The 20,167-nt window shown below is 31.6% G+C and overlaps 1 protein-coding gene across 1 annotated transcript in view; it reads left to right on the top strand.

Moving 5' to 3' along the window:
- The window catches only part of LOC114333090 (uncharacterized), a 250,686-nt gene that overhangs the window by 153,834 nt on the left and 76,685 nt on the right, over positions 1–20,167 (top strand). Inside the window, exons 22-23 of the mRNA XM_050663634.1 lie at positions 1,329–1,445; positions 6,084–6,278. Of these exons, the coding sequence (XP_050519591.1) occupies positions 1,329–1,445; positions 6,084–6,278 (312 nt within the window). The remainder of the gene's footprint in view (positions 1–1,328; positions 1,446–6,083; positions 6,279–20,167) is intronic.

Raw genomic sequence — 20,167 nt, 5'->3', positions numbered from 1 at the left:
AGATACAACATACTTCAATTAATTATACAAGGGAAAATCCAGGGCAAGAGAAGTGTAGGAAGGAGAAGAATCTCATGGTTGCTTAACTTGAGGAAATGGTACTACGGATGCACATCAACCGAACTACTTAGAGTAGCAGCATCTAAGATCAGAATAGCCATGATGAAGATATAGCCATGAAGAAGATATAGTATCGTCGGTATCACAATCGCATTATATATTTTCGTTTTTGCTTCTTGAGATAATTCTTATTTTCTCAGAACTAGCGCTACTGCGTAGTAGTTTGTTCTATTTTTTTGTTCCGTTTGTTACTTCGAGGTCTATTTTTCCATCATTGGTAATTAAACTTTAAGATAATCATATGCGGTAACTATTTCCAGTTTAGTATTTGTGAATTTTATATTTATTTCATTTTCTTCCTTTCTGCCGATGACCATTATTTTAGTTATGTCGATGGTAATTTCCAATTTTAGTTTCTCTATGTCCTCTGTTCATATTATGTTTATAAGTTTTTGCATTTTGGTCACGGAATCTGCTGTAAGGACCCTACATATATCATCCGCATACAATACGGCTTTTATTTTTACTGGCAGTAATCTATTGTGTCCTATTATTGTCCGTATTTGGTTGGTTCTTTAATCTTTCTCCAGTAGTTCTAATCAATTCGTTCATGAATATTATGAATAGTAGCAGGCTAAGACTGTTTCCTTATTTGATACCTCTTTCCCAATTGAATTCTTCAGATCTTTCTCCTCCTATCTGTATACGTCCTTTTACTACTCTGAAAATACTTTCTAATATTTTTATCAGTGAAATCGGTACTTTCATTTTTTGCAAGCATTGCAATATAATTTTTCTTTCTATGGAGTAGAACGCTGCTCTTATATCTATGAATGCCAAAATGAGCTTTCCCCCCGAGTCAATACTTCTTTCTATTATATTTTTAATGATTTAAATATTATTGTTTATTTGTCTTTCTGGTCTAAATGTTGCTTCTTCTTCTCCCAGTTTCTTTTTCTACCTCTTGTTTTAACCTCTTCTCTACTATGTATTTTCGTGTATATTCTAAAACATACCGAGGACAAACATATTGCTCTATCATTTTCGCAGTTGACGTGTTCTCTTTTTGTATATTGGCACTACAAGGTTATTTTGCCAGTCTTTTAGGATTTGTTGCTTTTTCCTTGCATCTTTGTATATTTTCTATAGCCAGTTTATCCCTTCTCCTCCCATGTATTTTACCATTTCCGGGTCTATATCATCATCCCCTCCAGCTTTGCCTGTTTTTATGTTTGATAATTCCAGTATTAACATTAATTTTTCAATAGGTTAATATTTCTGAAAGTGTGTTATTAACCAATCTTAACACAGTAAAACCCATTAATGGAACCGAAATCCTGGATTTATTGGAAGATGCAGTGCTATCAGAATCAAATGAACCACAGGTAATACAGTAAAACAAGAGTAAGTAGGTACATTTTTTATCGCCAACCGGCACTAAAATCTTTCAATATTGTACTCATATGTAGTCTAAGAGCTAGTGAACCCTCCGACTAACGGTCTTCCTGTAAGGCTAGAAATTTGTATAGTGATAATTCATAGCACACCAAGGCTAAAAACCATGACCTGGCAGGCATCAGCCCTGCACGTGTATACCAGGTGAATCGAAAAGTGCATAGTTTAGGGGTAAAATAAACTTTCTCCTGTAAGGTTTAAATTTAAGTATGTGTTTGAGTAAGTCATTTAGAATAAACGTGTACAATGACAGGCGATTGTGAATAGCATAAGACCTTGCCAGGCAAGGGGAAAGATTAGGGTTTTTTCCTAAAATTATTTTTTTTGCTTCGAACAAAGCTTTTTTAGGTTTTTTGAATCATTTCAAACAGAAAAAGTCTTTAGTGACTTTTCTCTTAGGTTAATAGATTTTGAGATATAAGCGATTAAAAATTTAAAAATTGCGAAATCGGCCATTCTTAACCCTGAATCGGACATTTAACTGAAAATTTCAATGTTTCCAAGGTAGGTAGATATTCTTTAAACATCGATTGATGAAATCCCCAAGAGTTTTTTGCAATACACTATCTATAACCCCTTTGCTTTTGAAATGTAATCAAGCGGGCGCGACACTGCAGTATAAGTGAGGACGTTTGAGTTTGCATAAATTCATTATCTCGAAAATGGGCAAATTTGAAGAGAAATCCTCAGACAGGTTGATTTTTATTTTTAAATTAGGACTTTTGGCATATATACAGGGTGTAACGAAAATACAGGTCATAAATTAAATCACATATTCTGAGACTAAAAATAGTTCGAATGAACCTAATTTACCTTAGTACAAATATGCACATAAAAAAAGTTACAGCCCTTTGAAGTTACAAAATGAAAATCGATTTTTTCGAATATATCGAAAACTATTAGAGATTTTTTATTGAAAATGGACATGCGGCATTCTTATGGCAGGAAAATCTTAAAAAAGAATTATAGTGAAATTTGTGCACCCCATAAAAATTTTATGGGGGTTTTGTTCCCTTAAAACCCCCCAAACTTTTGTGTACCTTCCAATTAAATTATTATTGTGGTACCGTTAGTTAAATTCAATATTTCTAAAACTTTTTTGCCTCTTAGTATTTTTTCGATAAGGCAGTTTTTATCGAGTTGCGGCTTCTTTTTCAATATGTTTACATAAAAATTTTATTGGGGTTTTGTTCCTTTAAACCCCCCAAATGTTTGTGTATGTTCCAATTAAACTTTTACTGCGGTACCATTAGTTAAACACAGTGTTTTTAAAACTTTTTTGCCTCTTTGTATTTTTTCGACAAGGCACTTTTTATCGAGATATTACTTCTTTTTTAATATGGTTCAAAATATACCTAAAAATGTAAATAAATTTTCATATTATGTATTACCAAGTCTCCATAATCGTACTTAGCCATATACCGGGTGGTGAATTGGAAAGCGGGCCATAGGAAACTCAATGTAAAATTCTAAACTGTTGAATTCCTGCTTCCCTAATTATTTTACATCAAAAGTCATAAGAAACTATTTGTAGAGAATTGAAATCTGTATTGAAAACAACTGTTAATATTGTTCTACGAACAATAATTATTCAAAATTTTGTAAAAATATAATACATTTTTCAGAGTAATACGCCAAAGTTAGGCCACACGCAATACCATAATGTGTATAAGGTTGCATTTGTTGACAATAAATTTATTATATTAACAATTTGAACTGTCAATTTTTTTATTTATTTTATCACTTACTGTTTAAAACACAATAAAGTTGATAAGATACCTTTAGTTAAGGAGAAGTATTAATAATAAAGATATCTTCTTCAGTCAATAATGTGCTCACTGTCAGTTAAATAGTAACGTGTGGCCTAACATGCCCACACATACCTACTGCGGTAAATACATTATATTTTTCAAAATTTTGGAATGTGTTTAAATCGTAGAACAATTGTAACTTCTGTTTCTAATACAGATTTCAATCCTCTACAAATAACTTCTGATGATTTTTGATGTAACATAATTAGGGAAGCAGAAATTCAACAGTTTAGAATTTTACATTGAGTATCCTATGGCCCGTTTTCCGATTCACCACCCTGTATACAAATATGTGGTGGATTTGTCAAATATTCAAAATATCTCGATAAAAACTGACTTTTCGAAAAAGTATTAAGAGGCAAAAAAGTTTTTAAAATATTGTGTTTAACTAGTGGTACTACAATAATAAATAAATTGGAACGTACAAAAAATTGGGGGGTATAAAAGAACAAAACCCCCATAAAATTTTTATGGGGTGTCCAAATTTCACTATAATTTTTTCTTAAGATGCTACTACCATAAGAATGCCACATGTCTATTTTCAATAAAAGATCTCTAATAGTTTTCGATATATTGGAAAAAATCGATTTTCATTTTGTAAATTCAAAGGGCTGTTACTTTTTTTATGTGCACATTTGTACTAAGGTAAGTTAGGTTCAATCGAACTATTTTTGGTCCCAGAATATGTGATTAAATTTATGACCTGTATTTTTGTTACACCCTGTATAATACTAGTATACGTCATCCATCTGGGCGTGATGACGTAATCGATGGTTTTTTTTTAAATGAGAGTAGGGATCGTGTGATAGCTCATTTGAAAGGTTATTTAATTCTCTATTCAGCAATATAAATTTTAACATATTTATTTATACAGGGTGTGCAAAAAAATTTTCTTCTTTTTGTGTAAATTAATTTAATAAAATATGTGTTTTTGTACACCCTGTATAAATAATTATGTTAGTTAATAATAAATGATGGTTTTGCTGATGGACGCCTGAAATGGTAGAAACAGCCTGTCTAGCGGATGTGCAACCCTCTGAATCGAAAACAAGCAAAACCATCATTTATTATTTTATTTCCTTTACTCGGTTTGAGTACTGAAAGTTCCTCTGCTCTCCTTTTCCTAGACAAATGAAGGCGGAATGTGATCGTTTCCCTTTCGTTTTCTATATTCGTCGTCTGCTGTCTTATTAATTGAAAAAGTCGCAGATTAAGGATGTACCAGTAAGAACTTTCAACGCGAAAAGTCTAAGGTTTAAATCACTATTAACTATTTTAATTTTTATTAAATTGGTGGATTCTGCATCTGAGACTCTTCAATTAATTATGTTAGTGTTTATATTACTGAATGGAGAATTAAATAGCCTTTCAAATGAGCTATGACACGATCCCTACTCTCATTTAAAAAAATCATCGATTACGTCATCACGCCCAGATGGATGACGTCACTAGTATTATATATATGCTAAAAATTCCTAATTTTAAAACAAAAATCGACCTGTCTGAGGATTTTTCTTCAAATTTGCCCATTCTCGAGATAATGAATTTATGCAAACTTAAACGTCCTCACTTATACTACAGTGTCGCGCCCGCTTGATGAGCAATTAAAAAACAAAGGGGTTTTCAATATTGTATTGCAAAAAACTCTTCGGGATTTCATTAATCGATGTTTAAATAATAGCTAACTACCTTGGCAACATTGAAATTTTCAATTAAATGTCCAATTCAGGGTTAAAAATGGCTGATTTCGCAATTTTTAAATTCTTAATCGCTTATATGTCAAAAATTAATAACCTAAGAGAATAGTCACTCAAGACCTTTTCTGTTTGGAATGATTCAGAAAACCTAAAAAAACTTTGTTCGATGCAAAAAAAAATAATTTTAGGAAAAAACCCTAATCTTTCCCCTCGCCAGGCAAGGTCTTATGCTATTCAGAATCGCCTGTCATTGTACACATTTCTTCTAAATGACTTACTCAAACACATACTTAAATTTAAACCTTACAGGAGAAAGTTTATCTTACCCCTAAACTATGCACTTTTCGATTTACCTGGTAGATACACGTGCAGGGCTGATGCCTGTCAGGTCATGGTTTTTAGCCTTGGTGTGCTATGAATTATCACTACACAAATTTATAGCCTTACAGGAAGACCGTTAGTTGGAGGATTCACTAGCTAGACTATTATTAATTTGCGGCAGTAAAGTAACACTTTTTTGTACTGAAAGAAGAATTTTACTTTACCTGCCGCCATTGTTACTCAAATTAACCGAGATTGAATGTAAGTGGCCGATGGCACTAAACGATTATTTGAGTCAACTTAAAATTTATTCACTTTAATTATTAAAATTTTTGTACAAAATTTACGGTAATTTTTATGTCAAAAAGTGGAATACTGTAGTAGTTTGCAATAATTATATTCATACCAAATAAATCAAAACTTTACCGATTTAGTAATTAGGTATTCAGTATTGATAACTATCGATTAAACATCGAAACCGGCCATCATGCAAAAGTCATCTGTCATTACTATACAAAATGTTTGTTTCGTCTAAAATTAAAAAAATTATTAAATTGTAAGTAAGTGTTAATCTTTTTAATGATGGCGATAAAATTTTGTATGCACTACGACAGTAAAGACTCTTTATCGAACTCGTCTGTTACTCGCCTCGCTCCCTCTGCTCGTAATATCAGACTCGTTCGATAAAAAGCCATTTTACTGACTTGGTACGTAAATAAATATAATCTTCTGGTTTTAGACAATTACCGGCCAGAAACATTTCCTTAATTTGCGAGCTAAGAATGCTATCGTATTAGATAATATAGATGCGGTCTTTATCAATGACGAGGATATTTCTTTACTTAACGATGCCATTGTAGATAAGAATGAAAAGAATGTATTGGTTAGAGGAATGAAGACATTCTTTTCAGGTCTACAAACTAACACATTTCATGTAGGTATCAACAATAATTCATTCCAGGTTTTATAGTCTAGGCGCCAGCTAGGCCACCGTGGCCTTTTCAATTCTGATGGGCAAATCCAAGTACAGTATGCACCAAAACAAACGACACTGAAATAGACAATGCGAAAACGGCGGGTTCGTTGGGAAAAATATTCCCATGAGATTTTTTTGCATAATTACATTCGTGAGACATCCCAGAATAAGGTTCAAGAAGTCGCCCACTTGAAAAGTGGGCCAAATTTTTTTTAATAATTTTTTTTTATTCAATTTGCAATAATCAATATTCTTGGCCCGGACAATTTTTTTGTAGGTTTTTTGGACTATTCTGGATAAAAAAGATCTCTTATAATTTTTCTCTAAAGTTGATCGTTTTCGAGTTATAAGCAATTTAAAATTGAAAAAAAAAAACGAAAAATGGCGATTTTCAAGGCTTAATAACTCGGTTCAAAGTTATTATTATGAAAGTCAGAAAGTGACTAAATCAAAGTTTAATGCCCCCTACAAGATCCCGAAGAAATTTTTGTCACTATTTTATTACTAAGCTGTTAGTTTTAAGTAATAATATTGAGCTCCATGCACGTGGTAGCCGGCCGTAAATGCTGAGTGCGAGAGAGATGCCACTCCGGCAGTCCAATTGTGCATCTTACTTGCACTCACATTTACGGCCGCCTACCTCGTGCATGGCGCTCAATACTTTTTACTTAAAAATAACAGCTTAGTAATAAAATAATGACAAAAATTTCTTCGGGAACTTGTAGGGGGGACATTAAACTTTGATTTAGTCACTTTCTGACTTTCATAATAATAACTTTTAACCGAGTTATTAAGCCTTGAAAATCGTCATTTTTCGTTTTTTTCAATTTTAAATTGCTTGTAACTCGAAAACGATCAACTTTAGAGAAAAATTATAAGAGACCTTTTTTATCGATTGTTCGGGCCAAAAATATTGATTTTTGCAATTTGATTAAAAAAATTGTTAAAAAAAATTTGGCCCACTTTTCCCGTGGGCGACTTCTTAAACCTTATTCTGGGATGTCTCACGAATGTAATTATGCAAAAAAATCTCATGGGAATATTTTTCCCAACGAACCCGCCGTTTTTGCCTTGTCTAAAAAACTAAAGCTTTATTAAACATGAAAAATTAAATAACAATATTTCAAATAATAGTTCAAGGCGGATCTGTTTTAAGATAGACGTTGGGAGGCGACTCTAATTTTGTTGCAGAAATTACTTGGAATTAAACCATTTAATAATAATTCGGTTATCCTCCAAAAAAGGTCCTGAACATTGTTCAAATAATCAAAATGTCAAAAAATGAAGGAAAAATTCGATTTTTTTCTTCGTTTTTTGATTATAACTTAAGTATTCATTTCCTTCCAAGATAATTTGCACTAAAATAAAAGTTGCGTAATTAAATTTCCTACAATATAAGATTGGTTAAAAGTTTTTAAAATTGTTACCCTTGTTGCAAAATAGCAATAACTGCGAAAAAACACAAAAAACAAGTATTCGCATTTTACGTTTTTCAACCATTTATGCTACACTTAGGACCTTCATATTTCACTCAGAAAACTTTATGATATGATAAAACAATACTGTAAATTTAGTTAAGATCGGTTTAATAGATTTTGCAAAATAAATTTTGCAATCCAGCTTTCGCAAAAAAATCATTTTTTCAAAATGTGGCAGGACTGAGAATAAAGCAGATAGCAAGTTAATTTTTTTTTACAAATAGAAGAATACTGTACCTTTCATTTGCAATTTGCAAAATTAAAATCGGTTAACTACCACGGCGTCAGGAATTTTTTTAAAAATAAACATTAATTTTTAGTGCTACGCGCAGGACAGCTATGTTCGATTCACACAAGTTGATTTCCATCAAAATTTCTTCCAATCTTTATCTAATATATTATTTTCTTACTCTATATTTTGTTGTATGTTCATATTTTAATTCCACAAAAATCAAACTAACTTGATTATTGTCTGTGAAAAATTGTTTAAACAATTGCATATGTTTAAAAATAATACACTTTGATTTTCTAAGTCAAAATATATGAAAAAAGAAAGTTTTTGCTAAAAAAAGTGTTATTTCAAAGGACAGGGTATGTATTTTTATTTTGTAATAAACAAATTTATTTATGTATTTCGAAATGTACTAAAAATTAAAATTTATCAATCATTATCAAAGGTCATTTGAATGCCCAACCAGAGCGAACGTATCCGCTGTCCTGCGCGTAGCACCAAAAATTAATGTTTATTTAAAAAAATTCCTAACGCCGTGGTAGTTAAAGGATTTTAATTTTGCAAATTGCAAATGAAAGGTACAGTGTTCTTTTATATTTAAAAAAAAATCAACTTGCTGTCGGCTTTATTTTCAATGCTGCAACATTTTGAAAAAATGAATTTTTTTGCGAAAGCTTGATTGCAAAATTTATTTTGCAAAATCTATTAAACCGATCTTAATGAAATTTACGGTATTGTTTTATCAATCATTAAGTTTTTCTGGGTGAAATATGAAGGTCCTAAGTGAGTATAAATGGTTGAAAAACGTAAAATGAGAATACTTGTATTTTTATGGTTTTTTCGAAATTATTTCTATTTTGCAACAAGGGTGACAATTTTTAAAATTTTCAGTTAATCCTATATTGTATGAAATTTAATTACGTAACTTTTATGTCGGTGAAACTTTTCTCGAAAATGAATACATTTAAAGTTATAATCAAATAACCAAGAAAAAAATCGAATTTTTCCTTTTTTTTTTTTTTTTGACATTTTGATTATTTAAACAATGTTCTGGACCTTTTTGTGTGTGAGGTTAACTCAAATATTATTATATGAGTTATTTTCAAGCAATATCTGCAAAAAAATATGACTCACCTCTCAACATCCAAATGTACTAATATTTTTACAGACGCGCCTTGGTCTATAATGCGAATTTTAAGTTTTGCTTCTATACAAAATGTGTTCAAAGTTTTCGCCATTGCGTTCCAAGCAGTACTCATAGCGCTTAACAAGATTGCTTATCATGTTATTAAAAATAGGCTGCTGCATTCTTCTGAAAAAGGTCCAAATTTTTTCATGGAGTTCATCAATAGTTGCCGGTGGGTTTTCTGTAAAAATGGCTTGTTTCAGCATACCTCATACGTAAGCATCAAGAGTTGTTAGATCAGGTGCATGAGAAGGGTAAGGAAAAATTCGTGTTACGGGAAATTACGCGGTCTTCAAAATTTTCTCAAACCAGATTTAAGGATGCTCTCGTGGTATGACAAGTAGCCCCATCCTGTTGGAACCATTGGGTATTCAACTGTATGTTTCTGGCACGACCGAATTGTCTGAGATCAATAAAAAATTGTGTCAAAATTTGTTCTCTATATCGCACTTGATTTAGTATAACGTATAACGGGTCTTCTACGCTCGTCTTCCACGAAGTAAGGGCCCAATAATCTATTACCTGACACTACTCACCAAATCGTTACACGGTCACTATGAAGAGTCACGGTCACTATCACTCTACGATGATGTCTGGTCGTTCAAAACCAAGAAAACGATTTGTCTGTCGATTGATAAATTCATTCAGATGGATGTGACATTCGTCTGTAACCACACATTAGAAAAAAATAGGGGTTGTTCATAAACCATTGCCAAGACTGAAGCACAATAAACAACTCTTGATTTCTTGTCTTATCTTGTCAAGTGTTGCCCAATCTGTATTTTATAGGGAAAACCACCAATCTTCTTAAACATTCTTCGGGTAGACCTTTCACTAAAATTCATTTTTAGACATGTTCTGCGGATACTTATTTTTGGTGATTCTAACACCTGTTGAAATAGCCTTCCTTGATTCGCATTTGTTGTCACGGTAACTGGACGACCAGTACAGCTTTTGCGTTGAGTTAGAACGGTTCCTGTTCGTCGAAATTTTGCAACGACTCTTAACAAGTCCTTATTAGTCGGTGCAGGCTTCTGAAACTATTCCCGAAATTGATTGGCAACCATTAACAAACTAGGTCCATTTGATCGTCCATTCCCGTATGAGCGGAAATAATACTCAATAATAAAAAATATTTTTTCTTGCGTTGTAAGCACCATTTCGAAACTTTTTGACAGTTTGTTAGAATAAACAATGTTTAAAAATACCATGACAACTATTGTCACTTGTTTCATATGACGCGAATATATTTCACAGGCTTCCTGATTTCAGTGTCCTTTGTATTGGCGCATACCGTATTTCTTATGTATTTTCGATGCTGATTACGAATTTCGAGGGTGGATTTTGATCCGATTGGTCAAAAAATTGTTATAAACAATTTAATTGTTTATAAATTGTTTATAAGGCCCTAGCTCGTAAAATAAAAAAAAAATAAAAGAAAATCTTGCAAATAAAATTTGGTCGTTAATAAAAACAACGAAATTGGGTTTACTTAACTTAAATCCAATAGTTAGAACTCAAGTTATTGTAAAATTACTGCATACTTCAAATTTAAAATTGCAAAATAAGTATTTTTCGAAGCTTATTCGATTTAACTCGACCGATCGTAACTCGGTCTACACATGCAAATTATTTTTTTTCTTTTACTAAATTACTTTATAAGGTTATACCCATTTGAAGTTATAATTTTCTTAAAACATTTGTACATTAATTTGTTTATAAGTGTTTTAAGCAAACTTAGCAATAAAAATTAATAGCTCGCTCTGAGGCGCATGATCTGCTCACAGCGAAAAGCTTCGAGCGAACATATACAAAATATAAATTATAATTTATATTATGTATACGTTATTTTTATTTTTCATTTTTGAATATTGTGATATGTAAAATTTTATCATATAATTCCTATACTTAAATCATCATAAAGTACCTCGTATCACCTTTCATTCTATTTACCTTTTCTTTGATTTTTTATACTAAATGAGGGAAACTAAACATGAAAACTGAGCTTTCAGAAATATAACTCAAAAAGGGAAGTCGTTCTTATTTATTAATATTATTTTTACAAACATTTTCTTTCTTGCATCTCCATCAAGCCATTAAGATATATAGGAAATTTCAACTTTTTACATCTACATAAGTTTTCAGAACACATTTTATAGTTACATGGTGGTACAAGTCTGTTTTTGGAGCCATTAAAAATAAAACTTTTTGGTGCACCAGAGTCTCATTATTTCTATGTTATCCATATAAAAGTGAATTGAGTTCTTTCGCAGCACAATCATTGCATATAAAGCGAGCATTTTACGTGGCGGGGAACACACAATTGACGTACATACCTTGATGATGCTGCAAAAGAACTCGATCCACTTTTATATGGATATCATATATAGATAATGAGACTCCGAAGCCCCAAAAACTTTTAATTTTAATGCCCACAAGATCAGACTTGGTACCACCATGTTACCTATTGTAAAAATTGCTCTAGAAACTTATGTAGATGTAAAAAGCTGAGATTTCCTCTATATCTGGATGCAGATGCATGCAAGAAAATGTTCCTTTTTTAAGTTATATTATTGAAATCTTAGTTTTTTTATGTTTTTTTGTATGTAGTACAAAAATCGGAAAAAATAAATAGATTTAAAAGTGATACGAGGTAGTTTATAATGATTTAATTATAGGAATTATATGATAAAATTCTATTACGATCTATATGATAAAAATTCGATTTTTTTCTTCGTTTTTTGATTATAACTTAAGTATTCATTTCCTTCCAAGATAATTTGCACTAAAATAAAAGTTGCGTAATTAAATTTCCTACAATATAAGATTGGTTAAAAGTTTTTAAAATTGTTACCCTTGTTGCAAAATAGCAATAACTGCGAAAAAACACAAAAAACAAGTATTCGCATTTTACGTTTTTCAACCATTTATGCTACACTTAGGACCTTCATATTTCACTCAGAAAACTTTATGATATGATAAAACAATACTGTAAATTTAGTTAAGATCGGTTTAATAGATTTTGCAAAATAAATTTTGCAATCCAGCTTTCGCAAAAAAATCATTTTTTCAAAATGTGGCAGGACTGAGAATAAAGCAGATAGCAAGTTAATTTTTTTTTACAAATAGAAGAATACTGTACCTTTCATTTGCAATTTGCAAAATTAAAATCGGTTAACTACCACGGCGTCAGGAATTTTTTTAAAAATAAACATTAATTTTTAGTGCTACGCGCAGGACAGCTATGTTCGATTCACACAAGTTGATTTCCATCAAAATTTCTTCCAATCTTTATCTAATATATTATTTTCTTACTCTATATTTTGTTGTATGTTCATATTTTAATTCCACAAAAATCAAACTAACTTGATTATTGTCTGTGAAAAATTGTTTAAACAATTGCATATGTTTAAAAATAATACACTTTGATTTTCTAAGTCAAAATATATGAAAAAAGAAAGTTTTTGCTAAAAAAAGTGTTATTTCAAAGGACAGGGTATGTATTTTTATTTTGTAATAAACAAATTTATTTATGTATTTCGAAATGTACTAAAAATTAAAATTTATCAATCATTATCAAAGGTCATTTGAATGCCCAACCAGAGCGAACGTATCCGCTGTCCTGCGCGTAGCACCAAAAATTAATGTTTATTTAAAAAAATTCCTAACGCCGTGGTAGTTAAAGGATTTTAATTTTGCAAATTGCAAATGAAAGGTACAGTGTTCTTTTATATTTAAAAAAAAATCAACTTGCTGTCGGCTTTATTTTCAATGCTGCAACATTTTGAAAAAATGAATTTTTTTGCGAAAGCTTGATTGCAAAATTTATTTTGCAAAATCTATTAAACCGATCTTAATGAAATTTACGGTATTGTTTTATCAATCATTAAGTTTTTCTGGGTGAAATATGAAGGTCCTAAGTGAGTATAAATGGTTGAAAAACGTAAAATGAGAATACTTGTATTTTTATGGTTTTTTCGAAATTATTTCTATTTTGCAACAAGGGTGACAATTTTTAAAATTTTCAGTTAATCCTATATTGTATGAAATTTAATTACGTAACTTTTATGTCGGTGAAACTTTTCTCGAAAATGAATACATTTAAAGTTATAATCAAATAACCAAGAAAAAAATCGAATTTTTCCTTTTTTTTTTTTTTTTGACATTTTGATTATTTAAACAATGTTCTGGACCTTTTTGTGTGTGAGGTTAACTCAAATATTATTATATGAGTTATTTTCAAGCAATATCTGCAAAAAAATATGACTCACCTCTCAACATCCAAATGTACTAATATTTTTACAGACGCGCCTTGGTCTATAATGCGAATTTTAAGTTTTGCTTCTATACAAAATGTGTTCAAAGTTTTCGCCATTGCGTTCCAAGCAGTACTCATAGCGCTTAACAAGATTGCTTATCATGTTATTAAAAATAGGCTGCTGCATTCTTCTGAAAAAGGTCCAAATTTTTTCATGGAGTTCATCAATAGTTGCCGGTGGGTTTTCTGTAAAAATGGCTTGTTTCAGCATACCTCATACGTAAGCATCAAGAGTTGTTAGATCAGGTGCATGAGAAGGGTAAGGAAAAATTCGTGTTACGGGAAATTACGCGGTCTTCAAAATTTTCTCAAACCAGATTTAAGGATGCTCTCGTGGTATGACAAGTAGCCCCATCCTGTTGGAACCATTGGGTATTCAACTGTATGTTTCTGGCACGACCGAATTGTCTGAGATCAATAAAAAATTGTGTCAAAATTTGTTCTCTATATCGCACTTGATTTAGTATAACGTATAACGGGTCTTCTACGCTCGTCTTCCACGAAGTAAGGGCCCAATAATCTATTACCTGACACTACTCACCAAATCGTTACACGGTCACTATGAAGAGTCACGGTCACTATCACTCTACGATGATGTCTGGTCGTTCAAAACCAAGAAAACGATTTGTCTGTCGATTGATAAATTCATTCAGATGGATGTGACATTCGTCTGTAACCACACATTAGAAAAAAATAGGGGTTGTTCATAAACCATTGCCAAGACTGAAGCACAATAAACAACTCTTGATTTCTTGTCTTATCTTGTCAAGTGTTGCCCAATCTGTATTTTATAGGGAAAACCACCAATCTTCTTAAACATTCTTCGGGTAGACCTTTCACTAAAATTCATTTTTAGACATGTTCTGCGGATACTTATTTTTGGTGATTCTAACACCTGTTGAAATAGCCTTCCTTGATTCGCATTTGTTGTCACGGTAACTGGACGACCAGTACAGCTTTTGCGTTGAGTTAGAACGGTTCCTGTTCGTCGAAATTTTGCAACGACTCTTAACAAGTCCTTATTAGTCGGTGCAGGCTTCTGAAACTATTCCCGAAATTGATTGGCAACCATTAACAAACTAGGTCCATTTGATCGTCCATTCCCGTATGAGCGGAAATAATACTCAATAATAAAAAATATTTTTTCTTGCGTTGTAAGCACCATTTCGAAACTTTTTGACAGTTTGTTAGAATAAACAATGTTTAAAAATACCATGACAACTATTGTCACTTGTTTCATATGACGCGAATATATTTCACAGGCTTCCTGATTTCAGTGTCCTTTGTATTGGCGCATACCGTATTTCTTATGTATTTTCGATGCTGATTACGAATTTCGAGGGTGGATTTTGATCCGATTGGTCAAAAAATTGTTATAAACAATTTAATTGTTTATAAATTGTTTATAAGGCCCTAGCTCGTAAAATAAAAAAAAAATAAAAGAAAATCTTGCAAATAAAATTTGGTCGTTAATAAAAACAACGAAATTGGGTTTACTTAACTTAAATCCAATAGTTAGAACTCAAGTTATTGTAAAATTACTGCATACTTCAAATTTAAAATTGCAAAATAAGTATTTTTCGAAGCTTATTCGATTTAACTCGACCGATCGTAACTCGGTCTACACATGCAAATTATTTTTTTTCTTTTACTAAATTACTTTATAAGGTTATACCCATTTGAAGTTATAATTTTCTTAAAACATTTGTACATTAATTTGTTTATAAGTGTTTTAAGCAAACTTAGCAATAAAAATTAATAGCTCGCTCTGAGGCGCATGATCTGCTCACAGCGAAAAGCTTCGAGCGAACATATACAAAATATAAATTATAATTTATATTATGTATACGTTATTTTTATTTTTCATTTTTGAATATTGTGATATGTAAAATTTTATCATATAATTCCTATACTTAAATCATCATAAAGTACCTCGTATCACCTTTCATTCTATTTACCTTTTCTTTGATTTTTTATACTAAATGAGGGAAACTAAACATGAAAACTGAGCTTTCAGAAATATAACTCAAAAAGGGAAGTCGTTCTTATTTATTAATATTATTTTTACAAACATTTTCTTTCTTGCATCTCCATCAAGCCATTAAGATATATAGGAAATTTCAACTTTTTACATCTACATAAGTTTTCAGAACACATTTTATAGTTACATGGTGGTACAAGTCTGTTTTTGGAGCCATTAAAAATAAAACTTTTTGGTGCACCAGAGTCTCATTATTTCTATGTTATCCATATAAAAGTGAATTGAGTTCTTTCGCAGCACAATCATTGCATATAAAGCGAGCATTTTACGTGGCGGGGAACACACAATTGACGTACATACCTTGATGATGCTGCAAAAGAACTCGATCCACTTTTATATGGATATCATATATAGATAATGAGACTCCGAAGCCCCAAAAACTTTTAATTTTAATGCCCACAAGATCAGACTTGGTACCACCATGTTACCTATTGTAAAAATTGCTCTAGAAACTTATGTAGATGTAAAAAGCTGAGATTTCCTCTATATCTGGATGCAGATGCATGCAAGAAAATGTTCCTTTTTTAAGTTATATTATTGAAATCTTAGTTTTTTTATGTTTTTTTGTATGTAGTACAAAAATCGGAAAAAATAAATAGATTTAAAAGTGATACGAGGTAGTTTATAATGATTTAATTATAGGAATTATATGATAAAATTCTATTACGATCTTCAAAAATGAAAAATGAAGATAACGTAATATATAAATTATAATTACGTATTTTTTATGGGAAATAAGCCACAATTTTACTAAAAAATGAATTTATTAACGTTTCGAAGCCCAAATCGGGTTTCGTTGTCAAAATACAAAATACTATTAAAATAAAACAAACATGTTGTTGCTAAGTAAAAAAATTCTTCTAATAATTTATTTAATCTGACTCATTTATATTGGCAATTCAGACGTATATTATACATTTTAAAGTAGAAGACTTTAAAATGATATCGCCAATATTTATGAGTTGCGTTCCTGGGACGACTTTACTAAAAGATAGTTAAAAATGAATAACCATTTTCAATCTCGTTGCAAAACGAAAATACAGCCGAACCATATTCCAGTCCAATCAGAGAGTGCTGCAAGCACCTCTACCGGTTTCGAAACTTATTAGTCGCTCATCAGGAGGCACATATGCTGCTCTCCCTGATCCAACCAAAACAAACCCCAGCGTGCAGTCCCGAATTGCAACGAACGAAATGGCATAGATGCCCTAGCGGCAACTGCTAGCAAAAGACTAAGTTTTAACTCTAATGGCATATAACATATCCCACCAGAATGAAAACAATGGGAACCTTCTCTGGTTACACCTCCGAGGCTTCTACAATTTGTAGCCATTTCGTTCGTTGCAATTCGGGACTGCACGCTGGGGTTTGTTTTGGTTGGATCAGGGAGAGCAGCATATGTGCACCCTGATGAGAGACTAATAAGTTTCGAAACCGGTAGAGGTGCTTGCAGCACTCTCTGATTGGACTGGAATATGGTTCGGCTGTATTTTCGTTTTGCAACGAAATTGAAAATGGTTATTCATTTTTGATTTACATTTACTCTGTGTGGAGTATGAAGGGAACCAGTCTCGTTGGAACTTTACCGCGCTGAGCAGATGTGACGTGAATTGTAAATTGTAGAATTCCCTCATCTTCCTTAGTCTCAGCATCCGTATGGCTTGCAAATTGTAGAAGCCTCGGAGGTGTAACCAGAGAAGGTTCCCATTGTTTTCATTCTGGTGGGATATGTTATATGCCATTAGAGTGAAAACTTAGTCTTTTGCTAGCAGTTGCCGCTAGGGCATCTATGCCATTTCGTTCGTTGCAATTCGGGACTGCACGCTGGGGTTTGTTTTGGTTGGATCAGGGAGAGCAGCATATGTGCCTCCTGATGAGAGACTAATAAGTTTCGAAACCGGTAGAGGTGCTTGCAGCACTCTCTGATTGGACTGGAATATGGTTCGGCTGTATTTTCGTTTTGCAACGAAATTGAAAATGGTTATTCATTTTTGATTTACATTTACTCTGTGTGGAGTATGAAGGGAACCAGTCTCGTTGGAACTTTACCGCGCTGAGCAGATGTTACGTGGATTGTAAATTGTAGAATTCCCTCATCTTCCTTAGTCTCAGCATCCGTATGGCTTGCAAATTGTAGAAGCCTCGGAGGTGTAACCAGAGAAGGTTCCCATTGTTTTCATTCTGGTGGGATATGTTATATGCCATTAGAGTGAAAACTTAGTCTTTTTAAAAGATAGTTCATTCGATTACATGAAATCAATCCCAACTCAAGAATATCCGTCGCAAAAAAATCATAGCATGTGATCTGTCTTAAAAAAGACAACCAAATGCAACGATGACAGTAAAATTCTCGCGTTAGAGATTCCATAGTAAATCACGAGGGAAAACCAGGAAAAAAACCTCGTGATACTATCCCGACATCGTAAGTATTTGGTCTTACATTTAATCTACCTTCAAAAAACTAATACCAAATTCTGACTTTAATATGTTTAAATTATAAATAATATTAATATTACATAGATATACAATAAGTAATACTAAAATATAAAATTTGTACTAACTCGATATGTTATTGACTTACTAATCGTGGTATTTTCTTTCTATTGACTTCCTCTTTCAATATGGGTAACCACATCCTACTGCATTCTACCGAGGAATTTGCGACACAATTGGTTTCATTTAGCATAATTAGAGCAGCTTCTTTGATTTTTCTCTTTTTACTATCTGATTCTTTCAGGACTATACTTGAATCTCTCCACTGAACTCTATGTTCATTATCGCATGCGTGTTGACATATCTGAGATCTATCAAATTCTCTGTTTTTAATATAAGACTGATGTTCACATATTCTAACGTTTAATGGTCTTGATGTTTCACCTAAATAAAATTGTTCGCATTCACAAGGTATTCTATAAATGCAATTCTTTGTTCTTTCTTGTTCATTGTTAGGTTTAGTTTTAGATAGAATAGATCTCAATGTGTTTGTTGTTTTGAATGTTGTTGAAATGTTGAATTTATTTCTTATCGTTTTAAGTTTCTCGGATAGTCCTTTTATATATGGTATTGTTATTTTCCTCGTATTATTTCTTGTGAATGTTGTAGGATCCCGTTCTAAGTTGTTCTGTTCCATTCGATCTAATCTTGTCAATTCCTTATTTATAAACGATAAAGGATAATCATTTTTTAATAAAACAGATGTTAACAATTGTTTTTCTTCTAAAAATGAATTTTCGTTAGAACAAGTAATTTTGGCTCTATCATATAAGGATTTAATGATTCCCTTTTTAACGTTGATGTTGTGATTTGATTTGTAATTGAGATATCTGTTGGTGTGTGTTGGTTTTCTATACACTTGAGTCTCATATCCAGTATCCTTCTTTGAGACTAAAACATCGAGGAAAGGCAAAGTGTTATTGTATTCCTTTTCCATTGTAAATTTTATTGTCTCTTCTTGATCGTTTATAATATTCAGGAATGTATCCAACAATTCTGATCTATGAGGCCATAATATTGAAAACACATCATCTACATATCTCCACCATACTGTGGGTTTTAAATTTTGTTTAGAAATGATATTAGTTTCGAAATCCTCCATAAATATATTAGCCAATAATGGAGATAAAGGACAGCCCATTGCTAGACCAAAATTTTGTTTATAGAATTCATTATTTAGTTGAAAATAGGTATTATTAGTACATAATGTCAATAACTCCATTATACCTGATACATTTAGTTTTGTCCTAGTTGTCAATGTATTATCATTTTCTAACTTCGTTTTAATTATGTTTAAAGTTTTATCTAATGGCACATTTGTAAATAAACTGTTTATGTCAAAACTTACTAAAATATTATTTGGATTAAATTCAGTATTTGTTAATTTGTTTAAAAAAAGTTGTGTATTTTTTATAAATGTGTCATTATTATTTGCAAATGGTTTTATAATATTTAATAAAAATTTTGAGAGCTCACTACAAGGAGAATTGATGGTACTACAAATGGGTCTAAGTGGAATATTCGCTTTATGAATTTTAGGTACTCCATAAAAATGTGGTGTCTTACTGTAATGAGGTGTCATTAATTTTCTTTGATAGTACGTTAGATCATTTTTAAATTTGAATAAAGTTTTATAAATTTTGTTTTCCAGTGTCTTCGTTGGATCCTTCGTTAATTTGGTATAAGGTCCATTTGTAATTAGATCTGTAATTTTGTCCTCATATTGTATTTTATCCATTATTACAGTTGCATTTCCTTTATCTGCTGGTAGGATTGTTATGGAGTCATCATTTTTTAAAGTTTTTAAAGCTTTCATTTCCTCTTTGCTGATGTTCTGTTCAATTTTATTAGATTTTTCCAATTCAAGTTTACATAGTACCCTATATTGTTCTTTTTCATGATTTGGTAAACACTGGGATATTTTTTCCACTGAGCTAATTATGTCTAATTTTGGAATAGATGGATGAGTAACAGCATAGTTTAAACCTTTTGACAATACTAAATTTTCAGTTGCATTTAAATTTCTATTTGATAGATTGACAACTGTCGCTAATATGTCATTATTTCTATTTAGGTTATCAAAAGCATGTAAACTATTT

Source organism: Diabrotica virgifera, chromosome 10 (genome assembly GCF_917563875.1).
Source record: "Diabrotica virgifera virgifera chromosome 10, PGI_DIABVI_V3a".
In the NCBI taxonomy this organism is placed as follows: Eukaryota; Metazoa; Arthropoda; class Insecta; order Coleoptera; family Chrysomelidae; genus Diabrotica; species Diabrotica virgifera.
Note: the sequence above shows the minus strand (reverse complement) of the source record. Positions and strands in the feature narration are given on the sequence as shown.